Genomic DNA, 21,018 nt, shown 5'->3' on the forward strand with positions numbered 1-21,018 from the left:
AACTCACGTTGACAACATAACAACAGAAATACTGACAGACTCGAGTCGAAGTTCCTAATACACAATATATATTCATTTTAGTCGAATTTTAGTCAAAGTTCGTAATACACATTATATATTATTTTAATCGAAGTTCGTAATACACAATATATATTAAATTTAGGCGAATTTTAGTCAAAGTTCCTAATACACAAAATATATTTATTTTAGTTCGAAGTTCGTAATACACATTATATATTAATTTTAGTCGAAGTTCGTAATACACATTATATATTAAATTTAGTCGAAGTTCCTAATACACATTATATATTTATTTTAGTCAAAGTTCCTAATACACAATATATATTCATTTTAGTCGAAGATCGTAATACACAATATATATTAATTTTATTCGAATTATATATATTAATTTTTGTCGAATTTTAGTCAAAGTTCGTAAAACACATTATACATTAAATTTAGTCGAAGATCGTAATACACATTGTATATTAATTTATGTCAAATATTAGTCGAAGTTCTTGTCGAATTTTATATATTAATTTTAGTCGAATTTTAGTCAAAGTTCGTAATAGACATTATATATTAATTATATACACCTACTAAAGCATCAAGTTATTATCCAACATCTGCTTCATTTGTACAAATTTATTATGTATATCGCCAAATTATCTTCCAACTATCTTCCAAAGCATGATACGCTCATATTGCCATCAAGTTTTCTTCTACCTTTCGGAGGAAAGTCAAAGAAAAGGCTCTTTTTTGATTTGCTCTATTTATCGCCAAGCTATCTTCCAGCTCTCTCCTAGAGAGTCTATATAGAAGTCTATATCTTTTTACGATTAGAGGATATCATAACAAATAGCGAAACAAGCCACAAATGTTTTGATTGATCCAGCCGGATTATTCAATTAGGCCGCGTTGGAATTCTGATTGAAATTTTAATTTATTCTCAAATGTTTTTGTCGTCAAGCCAAAGCAAGGGTCTATTTTCGAAGCATTCCTTTACACATTTTTCACTTACTGTAATTGGGTTTTTCTCTGTGTGCGGTGTATCCAAACATAATTCGGAAATAATCTTTTTTGAAGCACGCCTACACACACACACACACACACACACGCACACTCACACACACCGCAGAGGCAAAAGGGAATTTATGTTTTTTATATACAATATTATATCACAAAATGTGAGCATAAAACAGACGGCGACAAATTGAAGCCAAATGCTACACCGAGGCTCAAAACAGCACAAAACTTTTTACACCCGCCCACGCACACACGCACACGCACACACACACACGCACACACACGTACATGTGATTGTTATCCAGCTGCGTACGTATACGTAATTTTATCTGAATCGACATTTGCTGCCAGTGCAAAGGGGCGCATGGCCATGCCCACCGATTTACTGAAGCAGCAACAACAACAACAACAACAAGAATAAGAAGAAGAACAACAAGAAGACGAGCTCATTTAATTTATGCTTTCATGCGGCAGAGACATTCGCTTTCTAATAAGCAACAAAAGGCATCCCGAAATGGAAGAGTGTATGCAACAGCCGGAGTCAAGGCGAGAACTGAGAACTGAGAACAAGAAGAAGAACAACTGGGAGAAGCATCCAGCATGAAGCATGTGGTGTTGCGTGTGTCAGTGTCAGTGACAGGTGCAAAGGCACAGACGAGGAAGAGGCACAGGTACAGAGGCACAGACTGAGGCTGAGGCACAGGTGCGGCTGCAGGTACAGTCACAGGTGCAAAAGGCGGCACGCACCCGCGCTCTGAACTGTGCTCAATTAGTAGACATTGTCGTACCGTATTTGGAAGGCGTACGCCCCATTCGACCCGCCCCCCGCCCCCGCCACGCCACACAATTTAGAATTGCCGGGCGTCACATGAATGTCAGGCACAAACTTTAAAAACGTTTACCCTTGCCCCTAGAGGATATTTTAAATATGGCATAAAACTAGTTTTTACATATACATAAACTAGCAGAAATTACCAGGCGTTGCACGGTTCAAATGAATAATATGTTTGTTTAATTGAAGCTTTAGATTGACAAACTAATCTAAACAAAAGAAAAATGTTAAATGTAGTTTATTTTTACATTCTTTTCTTTATTCAGTGAATATTATATATTAGCAGAAATTACCAAGCGTTGCACGGCTCAAATGAATAATATTGAAAATGTTTGTTTAATTGAAACTCTAGATTGACAAACTAATCTAAGCAAAAGAAAAATGATAAATGTAGTTTATTTTTACATTCTTTTCTTAATGCAGTGAATATTTTGTAGGGTATCTAAATTTCATTAGCCTGTAGTTGAATGTTTTCCACTACTCGAAAGTGTGCTCTGGCTCTGGCTGATAATTGCGTTTGCCCCGTGGCAGCTGCAAGTTCATTAACAAAATGTTGCAACATCGGCCATTAGCCGATGCAAGATGCAACGCCCGAGTTTGTCATCTGCAATTCAACACGAGCGAGCTTTAGAGCACATTTTGGTTGGGTTCGTTTCGATTTAAAGTCAGAACTAGTTCGAAATTGTCTTCTGTTCCAATAAGTTGCCTGAAAATCAGAGATTCCAAGCAGTAAAGCTTTACTGGGAAAAGAGCTTGGTTAAGAGAAGACAATTCGCAATCAGTTGAAGTCGGGAGAGAGAGAAAGCCTGGAATAGCATTTCCAGCTAAGAGTAGGGGCTTAGCTTGCTTGGACAGGCTTTAAATTTTCCCCAACGGTTCGTTTATTTCCCATCAGTATCTCTTTATCCTTTATCTACTTAACACTCTACTCTGTTGGTAACTTCTTTCTTTCTCCTTTTTCCTATTTATTGTAAGTTAAGATTATTTGTACTATTTTCTCTCCTTCTTAGTTGTGGGCACAGTTAAAAGACCTCCATCGAGAGGCTAGAAGATATAGCTACCAGACTTAAAGAATCTGAATAGTCGCACTCCTCTCTCTCTCTCTTGCTCTCTCTCTCTCTCGCTCTCCTTGAGCCAGCATCTTATGTAATCATATCCCTTTTACTTGGCAACAAAGGAAATTCAATCGATTTAAACTAAAAATATCTTGAATCGCTCGCTGATTATGTCGTACAAACAAACATATTCCCAGTTCTTGGCCAAGTCTGGGAACTGGGAATTGGTCCCCATCACAAAATAGCACAAACTGGCTTTGACAGGCATTAGGGGGCACATTCGCCACATGGTTTATTTTTAGCCAAAGTCAAGCTAAAGTGCGCCGACAAGTGGGATTCACTGTCAAGGAACGTAGCAGTTTTTTCGCAGCATTTTATGGCTAATTTATGGCACACACAATAATAAACTCTAGGGTCGAGCAGAAGGTGTGAAAATGTGTACAATTTACTTTGTGGATTTGTCTTTGTATTTGTGTGTTGTATATTCTGCCCAAGCTCTACCCCCCCCCCCTCCTTCACCCCTCCCTTCATTTAGTTGCCCCACTTGACTTCAATTTGTTTAGTTTATGGTCGACATTTGTTTTGCTTTAGCTGATTTCATTATTATTATTATTATTTTATGGTCATTTTGTGGCGTTTTATAACACTGGCTTTTTGGCTGCCCCTAATGCTAATTCACTCGCTCGCTCTCTCTGTCTCTCCCTCTCTCTTCCTCTCTCTCGCTCTCCTTCTCCCTCTTTATCTTGCTCTGGCAAGCATGCAGCTGGCATAAAAAACAGCAGTGCATACTTTTCGTGCGCACTGTGAACGTGAGTGCAGCAACAACAACAGAAATATAAACAAAAACAGCAACAAAAAATAGCGAAATGCACAGAGATTAAGTCTAATGGAGTGCCCTGTGCAATAGGCACTAAAAAGGTGGCTTAATCTCAACCTTATATGAGGGAGGAGTAGGAGGAAGAGTAGGAGGAGGAGGGGGAGGAGTAGGAGGAGGGTTGGCTATCCCCTCCCGGTAAATACTTGCATACATATAGAGAAAGTCATGTAAGTGTGAGAAGCAAGTGAAGGTGGAAAGAGCAATGGGAAAAACTATTTAGTAACAATTTGCCTCTCCGTGTATTTATAATAATCCGAGTGAAAAGCGAATTTATATTAAAGAGTCTTTGGGTCTAAAGTCCTTTAAGCAACAGCTAAATGTGTCTCTCATCAATATATAAAAAACTGTTTGTCCTGACTGAGTGACTGAAATTTTCACTGTAGTTACCTTATGTGATGAAGGTGCATGTTAAAACTGGGTTTCGGGTAATTCCACCCGAAAGGGTGGAAAAAACGCGAAACACGTTTGTATGCAGATTTTTTGTTTACCGTTTTTGTGTATCTTTGAGGGGAATTTATTTTAAACGTGCCACGGACAAGCCCAGGGTATAACCGCAATTATCTTATATAGACATAGGTCAAAATTTCCCACCCCCATAACTCGGTCAAAACTCAACCGATTTCCATCAGGTTTGGCTTTTTCTTCACGGTTTGACCTCTAGATAAATTTGGCATCTAAATCTGGCAACTTTATTTTTAGTCAAAATTCATGTGAAAATGGTACCCTCAAATATCCTAAATAGACATAGGTCGAAATTTCCCACCCCCATAACTCGGACAAAACTCAACCGATTTCCATCAGGTTTGGCTTTTTCTTCACGATTTGACCACTAGATAAATTTGGCATCTAAATCTGGCAACTTATATTTTATTCATGTGAAAATGGTACCCTCAAATATCCTAATAGACATAGGTCAAAATTTCCCACCCCCATAACTCGGTCAAAACTCTACCGATTTTCAAAAGGTTTGGCTTTTTCTTCACGGTTTTACGTCCAGATAAATTTGGCATCTAAATCTGGCAACCTCATTTTTAGTCAAAATTCATGTGAAAATGGTACCCTCAAATATCCTACATAGACATAGGTCGAAATTTCCCACCCCCATAACTCGGTCAAAACTCTACCGATTTTCAAAAGGTTTGGCTTTTTCTTCACGGTTTTACCTCCAGATAAATTTGGCATCTAAATCTGGCAACTTTATTTTTAGTCAAAATTCATGTGAAAATGGTACCCTCAAATATCCTACATAGACATAGGTCGAATTTTCCCACCCCCATAACTCGGTCAAAACTCTACCGATTTTCAAAAGGTTTGGCTTTTTCTTCACGGTTTTACGTCCAGATAAATTTGGCATCTAAATCTGGCAACCTCATTTTTAGTCAAAATTCATGTGAAAATGGTACCCTCAAATATCCTACATAGACATAGGTCAAAATTGTAGTGCTTGTATTTGATCTGATGATAGCAATTTTAACAGTTATTATTTGTATTGTTCAGAAATCGAGGCAGAGTGCTTGTTAGTTCAACATGCTCTACGCTTACTAATTTCTTTTTATAGAGCTATCTGTCGATCAAAATCACCTTTTGTATGTATTTCCATTGTATTTATAAACACGAACGCTTTAATGGATATTATTTGGTCGAAGCCAAAAACATGGCCATAATGTCATATGCAATTAGCCCAACGCTTATCGGGACTATTTGAACTTGCATTCAAAAGGGGGTAAAAAGGATACCAAATGCGCTCAGCTGGCCATTAAAATGGGATTTAAACGTAGATGGCCTTGAAATAGTCGCCATAATTGCAGCTACTTCCGACAAGGAATGTCCCTCTATATATAGCTCGCACTAGATCAAGGAGCACGTGCAGGGATATGAGCAGGCGACTCTCGAGAGTCTTGACTTGCCTTCGACCCTTGACTTGCGAGTGTGTGTGTGTGTGTGTGTGTGTGTGCGTGCGTGTGTGTGTGTGTGTGTGTGCGTGAGACTCCTTTTGCGACGCTAAACAGCAATCAATCGACGCCTGGCAGCGACTCAAGGAGCTTGCCCTTAAATAAGCTAATTTATATGCACACATGGTCTGCAGCCACACACAAACACACAAACACACACACACACACACACATACACTCACGCACACACACAAACAAACTTGACATCAGCAAATGGCGGCAAATTGCTTCAGCTGCCAATTGCATAATGCGCGCCGCGCTGTCTTCTTGTTCTTGCTGCCTGTTAATGGCCGACGCACCCCAGCCCCCTCCCCCCTCCCCTCTCCCCTTGGCCACTTGCTAATAAACGGTCGCACGACGTATTAAAAGCACCGCAAAGTGTCGCCAGGGTTGCCACCCTTTGGGCAAACTGTTGCAATGCGTTAGCTGCATTGTTTGCCTCATCTATTATCGCTGCAGATAATGTACGCTGTTGCTGTTTGTTAAGATTAAATAGGAGTCAAATAAATAGGAGAACGACTACGATATACCCTGTAATAAAATTCCAAATAGTGTGATTGTGCATATTTATCTGAATTTTAATACAAGCAGAAAATAGTGTGCTTATCTGAATTTTAATATGGGTAGTAATAAAGCTACCCTGTTTTATTTATTTATATGCTGCCATACAAATTGTTGAATTTATTAAGAGACTGAAGTCTATTTCATATACCCCCTTTGTTCTTACCTTACAGGGTATATGATGACAATTGTCAAGCAATTTGAACAGCTAAGCAAATACGCTGCACGTTTTTGTAGCATACTTTCGTGCGCAGCGCAATAAAAGGCCAGCAACAAGCAGTTCAACAGCAACAACAACAACAGCAACTGGAGTAGAAGAAGCAGAACAGCAACAAGCAGTTAAACTACAACAACAACAACAACAACAAGCAGTTCAACTACAACAACAACAACAAGTGGAGTAGAAGAAGCAGAACAGAGAAAAGCAAACACAAATTTCCAGCAATTTTGCAATCTCAGTTATGGAACCGAAAAGAGCTGACTGAAAGCCCGCAGGTGAAAGGCGTTAAATTCGCATTCACGCAAAGTCGCGCACAACTAAATGGGCGTGCGTGTGTGTGTGCGTGTGTCTATGTGTGTGTGTGTGTGTGTGTGTGTGTGTGTGCACAATGTGCAAGTTGCTACTGGAAAAGCCATAAACAAAACTGAAAGTATTTATAACATGCAAACACGCGGCGCAGTGGGTCGACAGGAGCTGGCCCCTGGCCAAGTCATGGTCACACACACACGCACACACACACACGCACAGTTAACGGTTGTGTGTTTGTGTGTGTGAGTGTGTCGCAGCAGCGCGGACATTAAGAGTCATGCAAGTTAATCACGTGGCATGAAAAGTCACGCATACGCAGCTGACCTCCGACTGCTGCAGCTCCCCACAGATACGTGCACACACACACACACACACGCACACACACACACACACGCACACCCCTACATACAGTTGAAAAACAGGGGGGAAAATAGCACGCAAATAAAAATGTAATAGAGCGCACGAAACTGCAGCGCACCCAGAAAAATAGACTAGGAAAACCATTAAAAAAAAAAAAAAACATAGTCCAAAAAGTCAAACTCAACTCAAAATTGAGGTTTTCAACTTTTGAAGGTTGTCAAAAACATCGACAAAATCAAAATTCCAACGAAAAAAATGAGTAGAAGAAACAAACAAACTGCACGAACTTGAACGTTTTATGCCTCAGTTACTTAACATTGGCTCGAATGTGATTTACGCTGGACTAAAATGTGGGAAAACTGCAAAATGATAATTCCAATTTTATATACTTTTAGATACTTCAATTTTTGCTTCGTTCATATATACAAATTCTGACAAAATTAGGAAGTCCAACTTGGAATATATTTTATATATCAATATACATTTTATTATTCCCCCAAATATGGTCACCTTTTTTGCTCAATGAGAAACACTTTTTTATATTATTATATACATATTTTATTATTCCTCCAAATATGGTCAACTATTTTACTTAGGTACATATTATTGTAATATATACAAATTCCGACAAAATCAGGATATCAAATTCTAATGTGGAATATTTTTTTAATATTATAATATAAATTATATTATTCCTTGAAATATTCTCAACTCTTTGAATATATTTTATAAATTAATATACATTTTATTATTCCCTCAAATATGTTCAACTTTTCTACTTATTACTAATGTACTTATACAAATTCCAACAAAATCAGGAATGCAAATTCCAGCTCATTGTGGAATATTTTTTTATATTATAATATATATTATATTATTCCTCGAACTATTCTCAACTCTTTTGCCTATGACATATTATTGAAATATATACAAATTCCGACAAAATCAGGAACACAGCTCATTGAGGAATATTTTTTTTATAATTATATATTTTATTATTTCCCCAAATATGGTCAAATATTTTACTTGCGTACATATTATTCTTAAATGCAAGTGAATTGAAAAATGATGAACCAATGTTTTTGGCTTGTTCGGGCGCCTTGTTCATCGAGGCACGTGCATAAATGAAATAAATTTTTTAAAATTGCATTTGACCCCATTTGGCTGCACTGCCAATGGCAGGTCAAAGGCGAGAACGTGGCTGACGACGTTGGCATAAGATCGTGTTCGCTTTTTTTTTGCGAAAAGAGAAAAAGAAAAAACTGAAAAAGTTTTTGTCAGCACGTCGTAACGCGGCTAAAACTTCTTGTGGTGACTTGTTGTGGAGTTAAGGAAAACAGAGCGAGAGAGAGGGGAGAGAGAGAGAGAGAGAGAGAAAGAGAGGGGGGGGAACTTTCATATTTGGCTGTGACAAGTGCTTAATGCGTGTGTACGATATACAGGCAGATATATATAAATATTTAATATATTATTATATAATTAACAATTTAAATAAAAAATGGCAGCAAATACTTTAAGCCGGGCTTAAACGGGCTGAGGTCTATTTTTTTAATTTATTTATTTATTTATTTATTAGTGGTCGACAAAACGAGTGTCTTCCTAATTATTCAATACATTATATATACAATTATGAAAATTAAATGCCAAAAGCCTAGTTAGGGAACACAAATTTCTGATAGCATCACCGACCGATTCACAGCTAATTTGTCGCTATTAGAGCCTACATTTAAGAAGAAGGGTGTAAGTAGGGAAAAGTGTTCTTAAGTAAAATTAAAAATAATCTTAATTTGCTATATTATTTAAGAATATACCATAAATAGGAGAAAAGAAAGTAAGAAGATTGTTAATAAAGTCAAGAACTGTATGCGAGATATACAGAGTGTTATGTAGATATAAGGATTTGATTATAAGGATGCAGCAAAATGAAAAGAAAAGAAATGCATGTCTGAAAATGTGATAAAATAGCTGGAAATGAACTTCAAATTACAATTCATGTATATGCTTTGGCAACTCTCTCTGGCCCAAACCGACAATAGCCAAGGCAAACGGCACCCAGAGGGCCTAGGCTCGAAAAAAAAAACAACAAAGAGCCAATTTGCCCTGAAAACAGCTCTAAAAAGTGGGCGTGGCAGGCGGGTTAAATGTGAGTGAGTCAACAATAGACAAGGATTTGCAGTCACATTCACAAGCAGCTATTCAACACGGGAGAGTAAGAGCAAGAGAGAGAGAGAGAGAGAGAGAGAGAGAGAGAGGGAGAGTGAGAGAGAGGGGGAGACTTGAAAGCTATTACAAAATATGTTTGTGTTTCATTAAAAATTGAAGAGTCTGCCAGCATTCGAATGAAAATGTGCTAAATCAACGCTCGTGTCACAATTTTTCTTTTTTGTTGTTGTTTTTCGTTCTTTTTTTAATGCATTGCCATACAACGATTAAGCTGTAAACATTTAAACAGATTAAAAGCTGCTGAAACTGTTTATTATTGCTAAACACGTTTATTAGCTCTTAATTAAAGGCTTTGTTTACGCGAACACGAAATCTCTGTTTGTTGTTAAACTAATGCAAATATTTGAAATAACAAATCTATTGAACGTATAATACATGTAAGTCATGCATATTCGAACTGCAATTAAATGGATATCTATATTAGTTGGAGAGAAGATCTTATTCTGATTTTTAATAAACCTTGAAATTTCGAAATTTTGCGAACAATTTTACTTTCAAATTTTGCCAGGAAATAGTCCAAAATATATCGAAATATGTAAACAACAATGTCATGAAATGTCAAATAAGACACAAATAATTTAAGCAAAACGAATTTTTCGCAAACGTAGGCCAATTTCGAAACAAATAGAAAGACATATATGATTTGCGCATATGGACAGTAAATTTTGTACAAATAAATGATGCATTTCGTACATTTAATTATATTTATTTAATTATTCAAATACAACTCGGTGGATATGTTTTATTATGCAGAATATAAAAGTTTTATATAATTTGTTTTTCATGTCATTTTTTGCTACCCATTTTGTGCGCCTGTACAGATAATTGCATTTTTATACCCTGAACCCAATAAAAATGGTTAAAAAGGGTATAATGTATTTGTGCAAATGTATGTAACAGGCAGAAGCAAGCATCTCCGACCCCATAAAGTATATATATTCGTGATCAGCATCAACAGACGAGTCAATCTAGCCATGTCCGTCTATCTGTCCGTCTGTCCGTCCGTCTGTCTGTCCTTATGTATGAACGCAAGGATCTCATAACCTATAAGAGCTAGAGACTTGAAATTTTAGCTGTAGGTCCTCCTAGTGCCCGCGCTGATCGAGTTTGTTTCCGATATTCGATAACTTGACCCGTTTCCAAGTAATCGATAAAAATCGAATATCGAAATTATGTTTTTTGAGCAATTTCGTTAAATAATATGAGCTAGAGTCACCAAACTTGACATCTAGTATAATATATATATATATCAAGTATCTTTCATTTTATGCCTATCGCCTGTTGTGGAAGAAGAGGGTTCAGGGTATCCCCTAGTCGGGAGCTAGCCCGACTAGAACCTCTTACTTGTTGTTGTTTTTAGTCGAGTTTCTGGTTTAATGCAGCCTTATCGTATATTTTTGGGCAGCAAACTGTTGGCATAATGCTCGGCCCCGTTTCAACTGGCCTTCGTCTAACGCATTTGCCTACTTTAAAAGCCACTTGGCTGCAGCTCAAAATCGATACACCAGCACAGACAAACAGACAGAGGAACAGGCAGTAGCAGCTGGCTCGAAAATGTTGCCCCAACAACAGTTGCAGTTACGAATTGGGAGTTCTTGGGGCAGAAAAAGTCGTCGTCAGCTTGTCGCAGGACATTCGTTAACCGAAACCCAATGTTGATCAATTTTAATGGCACATTTGCATTTATTGGCTGCGAATAACAGAAACTTGGGCCATGGCCAAGGACATTGCCTGGGTTTGATTAGCATTTTGATTTTGCAGCCAGCGGCGCGTATACTTAATATGCAAATATCGAGCCGCGCGTAACGCATACGCACCGTGGCCGTGGCCACGAATTGACTGACATTGGCCGCACGTGCGTCTCTAATTATGATTATATCATGCATAACTCGCACACACTCACATCTAAATTTGCACACACACACACATGAGAGATATGACTGTTAAACAAAATGCTTTTTTTTGTTGTGTGGCACGGGATAAATGAACTCTCAGCGCATTATGCATTATGAACAACTGTTTTTATATTTTTCTGGGCCAACCTTATCGCTGACGTTAACAGTTGTGAATACACTCACTACGCGTGCGGGTGTTTATTCATGGCCATACAATTGGCTACGTTGTGCTCGAAAGCGAACTTTCGTTTATGGCTCGCATATGCATATACATATATCACAATTTGCCCTCTGCATTTGTCAGCAGAGTGTGTAATAAAATTGATTTATTGCGCATACGCCGTGTTGCCTGCACTGAACTCCAAGTAGTTTTTACCAGGCACGGACGCTAAAAAATACGCCAACTGATCGTTTTTACTCCTGCCTGATTGAAGGACAAATGAACTTAAATAAAGCACGACTTGCAGATATCACGTATGAAAAGAATATAACAATGATTCACTTCTTGATAATCCACGAAGAGATTTCAACTTCTGTCACATCTCAGCATTGGGGTAATATATCTGCCACTGATCAGGAATATATATATATACTTTATAAGTTGGGCTGCCTTCGCTGTACAGCTGTGAAAAAAATAATAGCACCACCACGACAAGCAATTTTTAAATAGTTGCCCAACTCACATTTTTAGAAAGGGAAGACTCTTACAAATCTGGGAATAAAAAAAAGAATTATCCTTAATTTTAACGTTTTTAAGTTATTTAAGGAACTTTATTGAAATTGATCAAATTGGGCGAAAAAAATAATAGCACCACTTTTTTTAACTATGGGTTTAAAATAAAAAAAAAAATTAACGATAAGTAACGAATTCATTAGTTAACAATTTTAAACTATCAAAATACTAAATCTATATTCATATTGTCCGCTTCTCACAACAAATTCAAACAAAAAATTTTGAAACCCTTTTTCATTCCAGGGTATTAATGAGTGCAACATTTTGAATTATGGAATAATCAATTAAGCTCGGCAAGACTGTAAATTTGCATTAAGAAATAAACACATTTTGTGGGAATTAAAAACAATTTAGCTGCGACAAAGCGCAAACAAACTGCAGAGAAAGTCAGTTGGTTTTTTTCTTCAAACTACTTTGCACGAATTGTGTGCATCGTAAAAGAGAAATTAAAAGTTTTATTCGAGCAAACAGAACTCGTCGGAGCTCCGAAGAACAGCGCATTATTCCGGACGAGTTTTCTTTTATCTAAAACACAAAACTGACTTTAGATGACATTCAGACGCGTGTACCTTGAAAATCTTTTTCTGTGTTTGCCCTGTCACAGTCTGTCTGTCTGTCTGTCTGTTTGTGTTTATTGCGCCTTGTTGTCGTCAGATTGTCGTCGTCTTCACTTTATCAGCTTGCATAGCAATGAGGCGATATCAAAATCTGTGTGTTTGTGTGTGTGTGTGTGTGTGAATCGCACTCGAAAGCACTCTTGGCTAGAATGCAGTCAGTTGTGTGTGCTGCGACTCAAGCACAAAGCTGCAAAGCTTAGTCCACAATCACTTTAGCTCCGAGGACAATAATCACATTGAATAAAGCTCACTTGATAATGCTACAAATCAAGAAATACAAAGCTTCCAAAAGCTTTAAGTTCATAAAGATATTGAATCATTTGATTAAGTGAGGCGCTAGACTCTTTTAAATCTAAGACAGATATGTGAATATAGGATTTTAGCTTTATTTTTCAAAAGCTCATTAAGTCTTATATTTAAATATAATTAGCCCCGAGGATAATAATCACATTGAATAAAGCTTACTTGATAATGTTACGAATCAAGCTTCCAAAAGCTTTAAGTTTATAAGGAATACCATTTAAAAATATCCGCAAAGCTTCCAAAAGCTTTAAGTCTATAGAGATATTGAAATATTTGATTAAGTGAGGCGCTAGACTCGATTAAATCTAAGACAGATATATGAATATAGGATTTTAGCTTTATTTTTCAAAAGCTCATTAAGTCTTATATTTAAATATAATTAGCCCCGAGGATAATAATCACATTGAATAAAGCTTACTTGATAATGTTACGAATCAAGCTTCCAAAAGCTTTAAGTTTATAAGGAATACCATTTAAAAATATCCGCAAAGCTTCCAAAAGCTTTAAGTCTATAGAGATATTGAAATATTTGATTAAGTGAGGCGCTAGACTCGATTAAAAATATCCTTCCGAAAGCTTTAGGCTTATAAGTTTTAATAAATACAATTTAAAAATATTCGCAAAGCTTCCAAGAGCTTTAAGTTTATAGAGATATTGAAATATTTGATTAAGTGAGGCGCTAGACTCGATTAAATCTAACACAGATATGTGAATAAAGGATTTTAACTTTATTTTTTAAAAGCTCATTAAATCAAATGAAACTTTAATAAAGTTTTGTGTAGTATTAAAACCCTATTAAGGCTTTTAAGCTACTCGTGATACTTAATTCTAGGCTCTACTAACATGAAGGCAAATAATATATTTAGGAAAAGTCTAAAAGCTTTCTATATACAAATTTGAGTTAAAATGCAGCTCAAATTCTCAGATTCATCTACGCAAAACAGATGTTAAAAAATATAAGCTTAAAGCTAGACGTAAGCTGAAAGCTTGGCTTACAATCGTTTTTTTTCAGCCAGTGTCATTTCAGCATGTTTTTTGCGGCAGGCCATTTTATTTATATTTTTAATATGCATTGATTAATACATTTACAAAAAAAAATGAAAAAATGGCTGACAATATTCAACATTCAATTCTCATCAATATTTTATAATACTATGTGGGCTGTTATTATTTATATCCATCTGGAGTTTATGCGCCGGCGACATAAACGTGCAGATTTTGTGACAATGACGTGGGCTGGCCACACTTACACACACACACGCACACACACACGCACACACACTCGCACACACACGTAGCACATGTGCAGAACATAAGCTGCAAATGTTTGCTTAACGTGGCTTGGCTTGACTATAAATATGCGAGTGCTTAGTTGAATTTGCAAGTGTGTGTGCGAGTGTGTGCGAGTGTGTGTGCGAGTGTGTGTGCGAGTGTGTTTGTCTTGCGGCTTTTACAGGCAGCTGCTGCTGCTTCTTCTAGTCTATTGCATTAAGTTGATTTCGCGCTTCAATGGACTCTGCTCGACTTTGGCTTGGTCTTCTTCCTTCTTTTTTTTGGCTAAGACTCTCGCACAGGACTAAGCCACTTTTACACGCTCAATCAAATATTTGCGCCTTGCGGAAACTATGCACGCATGTGTTTTTTTTATACTATACACAAATATGTCCATCTATATCTATAGAAATCAATGGCACGTTAATAAAGCGGCCACTTTGATTAAATGCGACTTTCGATACTCTATTGTCTGTCGCCTTAGGGCATACAAAAAGCCAAGGTCATTTTTTTGCAATTTATAATTAACCTTTGGAATTTCACTCCTTTTGTCGCCTTGACGACCTTTGTCCTAATTAAAATCTAATTAGGTTGGCAAAACAAAAAGATTGGCAAATTGTAAATCGAGAGCAATAATAAACGCCCAGCCCAGGCTGAGGCTGAGGTAAAGTCAAAGTTCAAACTAATTCAAGTCTAAAGAAGTTGCTTAAAGCAATTAAAAGCCCAGCCAAATATTGAAGGTGGCCTGAAAGAGGCCCCAGTACAAAGTGAGGTACTACACCTAATTCGACTTGATTTAAAGCTATTGTATTGCCTACCAATAAGAAATTGTCCACACAATGCGCCCCAAAGAACTTTCTTTTAACAAACGCCTTAACAAGTAACCTGCACACACACACACACACACACACACACTGCTAATTTATGCAAATATCCTTGAAGGACCTTCCATACTTGCCGTCTGCAAAGTTTTGGTCGCACTAAATCACATACAAAAGTCGTTTATTAGAACATGTACTAGAAGTTGGTTGTAAAAGGTTTTGCAGAATTTTGCATTAGTTTGTCTTATCTATAAAACGGATAAACATAAATCCCTTTCCATAAAATGGCATGCAATAAACTCTTATTGAATTTAAAGCCAAAATTCCCTTGCTAATTTTTTGTAATATTTCAAATCCTGTTGTTGTTTTATTGAAGGACTCTTTCAGCTCAACTCAAAGCAATATCCCCATGAATTTTTAATCAAACATTTCCTGTCAAATTTCATTTCCCTTGCAAAAACTCTGTCGTTCATATTCGACCCGGAATACAACTCAAAGAACAAACATTTAAATCAATAATGCAATTTTCATTGCAAGAATTTAGCTAATTTTTAGAAAAAATCCAAATGAAGAGTTTACGTAAAGGATAAACATGTGTAAGTAAAGGGATTATGTTGATATTCGAATAGCTAAATAAATGCATAAATGCTTAAAAGATTTAAAAGTTATTGATGGGCATTTTTGTGACACTTTTTTGGACATTTTCTTTAATAAACAAATTAAAAGTTCACTCTATAGAAATTAGACTAAATCACAGTTGGAATGAAAGGATATTAATTAAAATGAAGTTTATTTCAGCTTAAATCAAGGAGACTATTTTCAGCCTGCTTTTTTTTTCTCTTCAACTATTTTTGTTCGTTCTTTAAAAAAAACTAATTTGCAAGAGTTTTTATGCGTAGGCTTCTTCTGTTCTATTTGATTATGTTAATTAACGCGAAAAAACGCGGATAATGGAGATAAAGTGTAGTTTTTCAATTAAACAGGCTTTCAATTGAATCACTTTTAATCAACTAGTTTCAGTTTTAGTGAAATTCAACTATAAATTAATTAATATTGATGATGTTTTAAAGCGAATTTGCCGCCTAGTTGCCTATTTAAGCCAGTTAGTTACCTAAACTAGTTTAGCTGCGCTTTATTAACGTTAATTACAGCTGCTTAACTTTAAGGTAACTTTATCCAGCAAAAGCCGCAACAACAGTTTTAGCGAGTTTTGGCAACAAACTTCAAGTTGAATTTTTGTTAGTTTACCAGAGGGCGGAACGCAGAGGGGGGGGGGGGGGGGGGGACCACTTTTATGTGTGTGTGTGTGTGTGCGCCTAATTGTATGCTTTAATTTATGTTGCAAGTTTTACAAATTTCCCATTTTATGCGCCGCTGAGCGTGCAACACTTTCGCGTTATTAGAAAATTCCAGCAGGTGAGAGATTTATGCCACAGCCATTAAACAGACAGACAGACAGTCAGACAGACAGACAGTCAGTCTCTCGCTTTGTTTCATTTGCAATTGGCTTTGATAAACTGTTGAGACTCACCTTTAATAATCGCTGGGCATTTGTTGTTGTGCAGAGGCTGAAAAAAGGCAATTGTTTTTGTTGTTTTTTAGCATTTGTTTATAATCGTTGTTGTAATTGTTTTTATGGTTAATTTCGCGCGCATTTTCAATTAGGCCTTTCGAATTGCATAAACAAACTAACTTGATTTTACAACAGCTATGCAAAAAACCGAAAAAAAAAAAAACCTCACTTCAAATACGATTTTTCGTTATTTTTTTTATTAAAGAATTTCATTTTCATTCAATTACTATTTATTTAGACTTGCTTTTATTTTATTTATTTATCTTGCTGAGAGTGTTTTTTTTTTTCGTTATTTTCTTGGTGCGGCATGAAAGAACAAATTTTGAAGAGCAGACAATTTAAAGTCCAAAATTGACCCGGAAGAGAATTCTGTCCGAAATTATTTTACTTGTACTGAGTACAGTATTGCAATATATACAGGAAAAGCTCGAATAACAGACGGCTTCTATGGGCAGATATCTCTTTTATTTATGCCTAAACTTAGGACCTAAAACAAATAGTTTTTAACATTAATTTTCATTTATCCAAGACATATCCTGGGATCTTGAAAGGAAGAAGCATAAATAATGTTTTTGAGATATTTAGGTATTTTTTCGGAATGTTTATAAAGAGCACAGCTTTCCTAGTAGGATAAATACAGTGCAATCAAAAGTTGTCTACTCAAAGCTGGCTTCACTGTACTTGGTATGGCTACATTATAATAAACATGTTGAGGTTTCATTTGCTTTTTCGAACTAGTTTTTTTTTGCTGTAGCATTTTGTTGTGTATTTGTTTGTTTTAGGATTTTAAAGATTTACGAGATTAGTTGACGTGCTTGCAAGATCTTTTTTGCTCGGTTGTTCCGTATTCCGTGTGTCCGTCTCAACCTTGTATTTATGGCCTTTTGCAGAGCTAACGGTTAAAGAGGCCATGTGACTGGCAGGCTATTTTTTTTTTTTTTGTTTTGCCTTTAAACAAAACACTCACTAAAATAGTTTATTTACGTCTGTATGTTTTTTTGATCATGAAAAATACATTTGTTTTTATGTTAGCCAACACTAAAAATCAGAGTATTTATTTAACCGCAGTGTTAATTTGCCAAAAATTAAAGCGTTTTTTTATTGTAATCACTGCTTGTGGTCATAAATTAAAATTTTCCAAATACCTAATCCAAATAAAACCGCAATTTACTTATTTAAAAACGGTAAATAATAACAAAATACATTGCAGTGCGCACCTCGTTGCCCCCGTTGCCCCCGCAACCGTTCCTATTGCTGTCTATCGCACTGCATTAATTTCTAAATAATCAAACCGTTACGTGAGCGAGCAAGAATATATAAAATAAAGAGAGCGCGCGTGGGTGAACGAACAGAAGAACGCCACAGATCTAGAGTGCGAGAGAGAATGAGATGGAATTGCAATGACAGATCAAACAAATTGAAAGGCACGCGCAAAGTTCATGGAGCGAAAGAGAGCGAAGAGCGCCGCCTGAGGGCAAAAAGACAAACAAAAAAAAAACTGAGATCGCCGCTACACTGACAGATGCTGTTGCCGTCGCTGCCGCTGTCGCCGTCGCTGCCGCTGCGTAGCGGAGCAGGGTGGGCAGCGCGTCGCTGAGATAAAAAAGACAAGGTAGCAATTTAAAAATGTAAACCAAACAAATACACAAAAATAAAATGCGCTATGCGTGTGTGTAGCAGCAGCTAGAGCAATAAGCCATAAACCAAATATGTATATGTATATCGAATATTTTGCAATAACAAGCAGCAGTATATATGCATGCATACATATGCATATTATTAGCATATTTCAATTGTTGTCAAGTTCACGCAAATCACATGGCGGCAGCGACGCCAAAATGCACCAGGAATTGTTTATGCCTCTCTTTCACGGCGAGTCGTGTTAATCATTACGTAGAGTTTTTGCATGCTCTGCATTATAACTGGCATACTGCGTACTTTGGTTAAATTTATATTTTCCACGCTGGGATACACTTCAACTTTACACAATTTACAAGCACTACACACACGAGTTAACACGACATTGGCAATAAGTTTTCAATTGATTTGAAATATACATATAATTTATTTTCTCCGCCTCGAGCGCTAATATAAACCGAACACGTTGGGGCCGCAAACACAAATAAGCACAACAAATGCGACGCTAATGTTCTGGGCGCCAACGTTTTGTCTTTGCCGTGTTCTTCTATCTCGCTTTTGCGTTTGCGTTTGCTTTTGCGCTGCCGAACGAGCGCGCACAGCTGTTGATCGAAGCCAGTGCTGCCACACCAATTCGGAATGAAAAAAAAAACGTTGCTTTTTGAAATGTACTCAATAATATTTGTATTGAGTACATTCACTTGACAATTGTACTGCAGACCCTTTTTAATAATTCAATGTTTTTAATTTACCTAACTCACGCTGTTTGCCGACCTTCGCATAGAACAATTTTCTAGGTACGTTTAATTGCGGGCACAACTTTTTAGCACGCACACGGATTGTGATTTACTGTTAAACTAGACCACAGGAGGCAGCAGCACAGCAGCAGCAACGGAGACGTCCTGACAACGTCTTCACACTGTCACAGTCCGAACGCGACTGAGTAGCACAATTCGGATAACTGCCTTTTATACGTATATAAGCGCAAGCATAGCCGTCGGTTTTAAAGGGGGGTTAGGAAGCGACTCAGTGCGCAGGCGCAAAGCGGAATCGGTGTCAGCTGCAGGATGAGAGCGCGCCGTGCCGCAACTCCAGGCTAAACTTCGCCCCTCTCAACCTCCCCCCTCTCCCTCCACCACCCTGCACGTGTAAAAAGGTCAGCACGTCAGGCACGTGCCGCAACCATGCCCTGACCTATCCAAGCATACAAATATTGCGACAACATTTAAAGCCAAATATACAGACTGATAACTGCCAAGGAGCAATAAAAATACTATTGAGTACATTTGAAAAAGCAACGTTTTTTTTTTTGCATTCCGAATTGGTGTGGCAGCACTGGCTTCGATCAACAGCTGCGTGCGCTCGTTCGGCAGCTGCCTTGGCCTTGGCACAAGGATCTCTTAAATTATTTACTAATAAAATCTTAATCTTTATTCAGGGTCAACTCAATTCATGGCGCAGTCGACGCTCTCGTTTCGATTCCCGCACCTTCTCCCGCTGCATGTCGCTGCGTGTGCGTCGCTGTTGCGGCGGCAAGGGATTCCGATTGCGCAGCTTGGTGGCATTTGTGTCGAAGGCTGCGAAGTGTGTGACACGCGCCGGGGACTGCTCAATGCCCAGGCCGGTGCGCTTGTTGCGCAACACGGTCTTCACCGGATAGAGGCGTCCGTTTTGTGTCGGTCCCAGGCCGTGTTCACGGTCCCAGCCCTGTTTAACCATCAGCCGTAGGCCACGATTTCGTGCCGGAATGTTGAACTTTTGTAATCTGTGGGCGGGCAGCGATTTCATGTTGAACCGATGCACCGTTGAGGTCTGATGGGCGCGCCAACTGGACTCGCTGTAATCCCTTTGGCAGACCTGACAATAGAAGGGAGCAGCAGCTGTGTCGCTGGGCTCCTCTGCCAGCAGCGCTGCGGCTGCATTGGAGGCGAGTTCCCTCTGCAGCAGCTGGACAATTCTCGCGTGGCCTTTCTTGCTGGCCAGCTGCAGGGCCGTGTTGCCGCCTTTGTCTGCGACGTCCGCATCGGCGCCCAGCTGCAGCAGCCAAGCCACTGCATCCTCCGCGCCCTCACAGGCAGCCATCATGAGCGCCGTCCAGCCATACGAATCGCAGGCATTTAGCTGCTGCTCCTCGTTAATGCACATCTGAGCTAGTTGCTCCACATTGTTGCTGGTGGCCAGGCGAAAGAATCTGTTTCTGTCATAGGGCAACGCTTGTGGCTCTTCCTTGACTTGTCTGGCTGTGCCAGTAATTGTCGATTTGCTGATGACCTTTGCTGTCGCAGGCGTATCCAGGATTTCCCTGTAGAACTGTTGCACTTCAGCGCCGCTGCCGCCATCGATTGTGTGTTTCCCTGCCCTGCCCCTCTCTTGCTCGGCAGCCCCTGCGCGCACAAAGCGTTTCAGTGGCACATGCAATGTGGTCAGAGCTCGCCAATTGGGATGCAGCTCCTGGCCCGACGAATCCATGTAACGGCACGAATGTTACAAACGTAAACAATTTTACAGCAGTGTTGCCAAGTGCTGTGCAGCTAAAATTCCTTCTTTTTTTTTGCAAATATGTGTGAGCACACTTCTGTTTACATTTCGCAAACGCTTATCGATATTTTATCAGTATACTCGATAACACGCACCTGAACAAATTTTACAGCAGTGTTGCCAAGTGCTGTGCAGCGAAAATTCCTTTTTTTTTTGCAACTGTGTGTAAACACACTTCTGTTTACATTCGATACTCGATAACATGCACCTGAA

General features: G+C 38.2%; 1 protein-coding gene across 1 annotated transcript; it reads right to left on the reverse strand.

Moving 5' to 3' along the window:
• Positions 1-19,505: 19,505 nt before the first annotated feature.
• On the reverse strand, positions 19,506-20,873 carry LOC135435231 (G patch domain and ankyrin repeat-containing protein 1 homolog). Its single transcript, XM_064692196.1, has one exon. The coding sequence runs from the start codon at positions 20,734-20,736 to the stop codon at positions 19,708-19,710; it is 1,029 nt and encodes a 342-aa protein (XP_064548266.1). The 5' UTR covers positions 20,737-20,873; the 3' UTR covers positions 19,506-19,707.
• Positions 20,874-21,018: the final 145 nt, after the last annotated feature.

Source organism: Drosophila montana, unplaced genomic scaffold (assembly GCF_035044405.1).
Source record: "Drosophila montana isolate Dmon_TW-CO22-7 unplaced genomic scaffold, ASM3504440v1 contig_3529_1, whole genome shotgun sequence".
In the NCBI taxonomy this organism is placed as follows: domain Eukaryota; kingdom Metazoa; phylum Arthropoda; class Insecta; order Diptera; family Drosophilidae; genus Drosophila; species Drosophila montana.

What these genes read in the sequence shown, in the direction of transcription:
- LOC135435231 (XM_064692196.1), bottom strand. Translation starts at nt 20,736, where the DNA reads ATGGATTCGTCGGGCCAGGAGCTGCATCCCAATTGGCGAGCTCTGACC.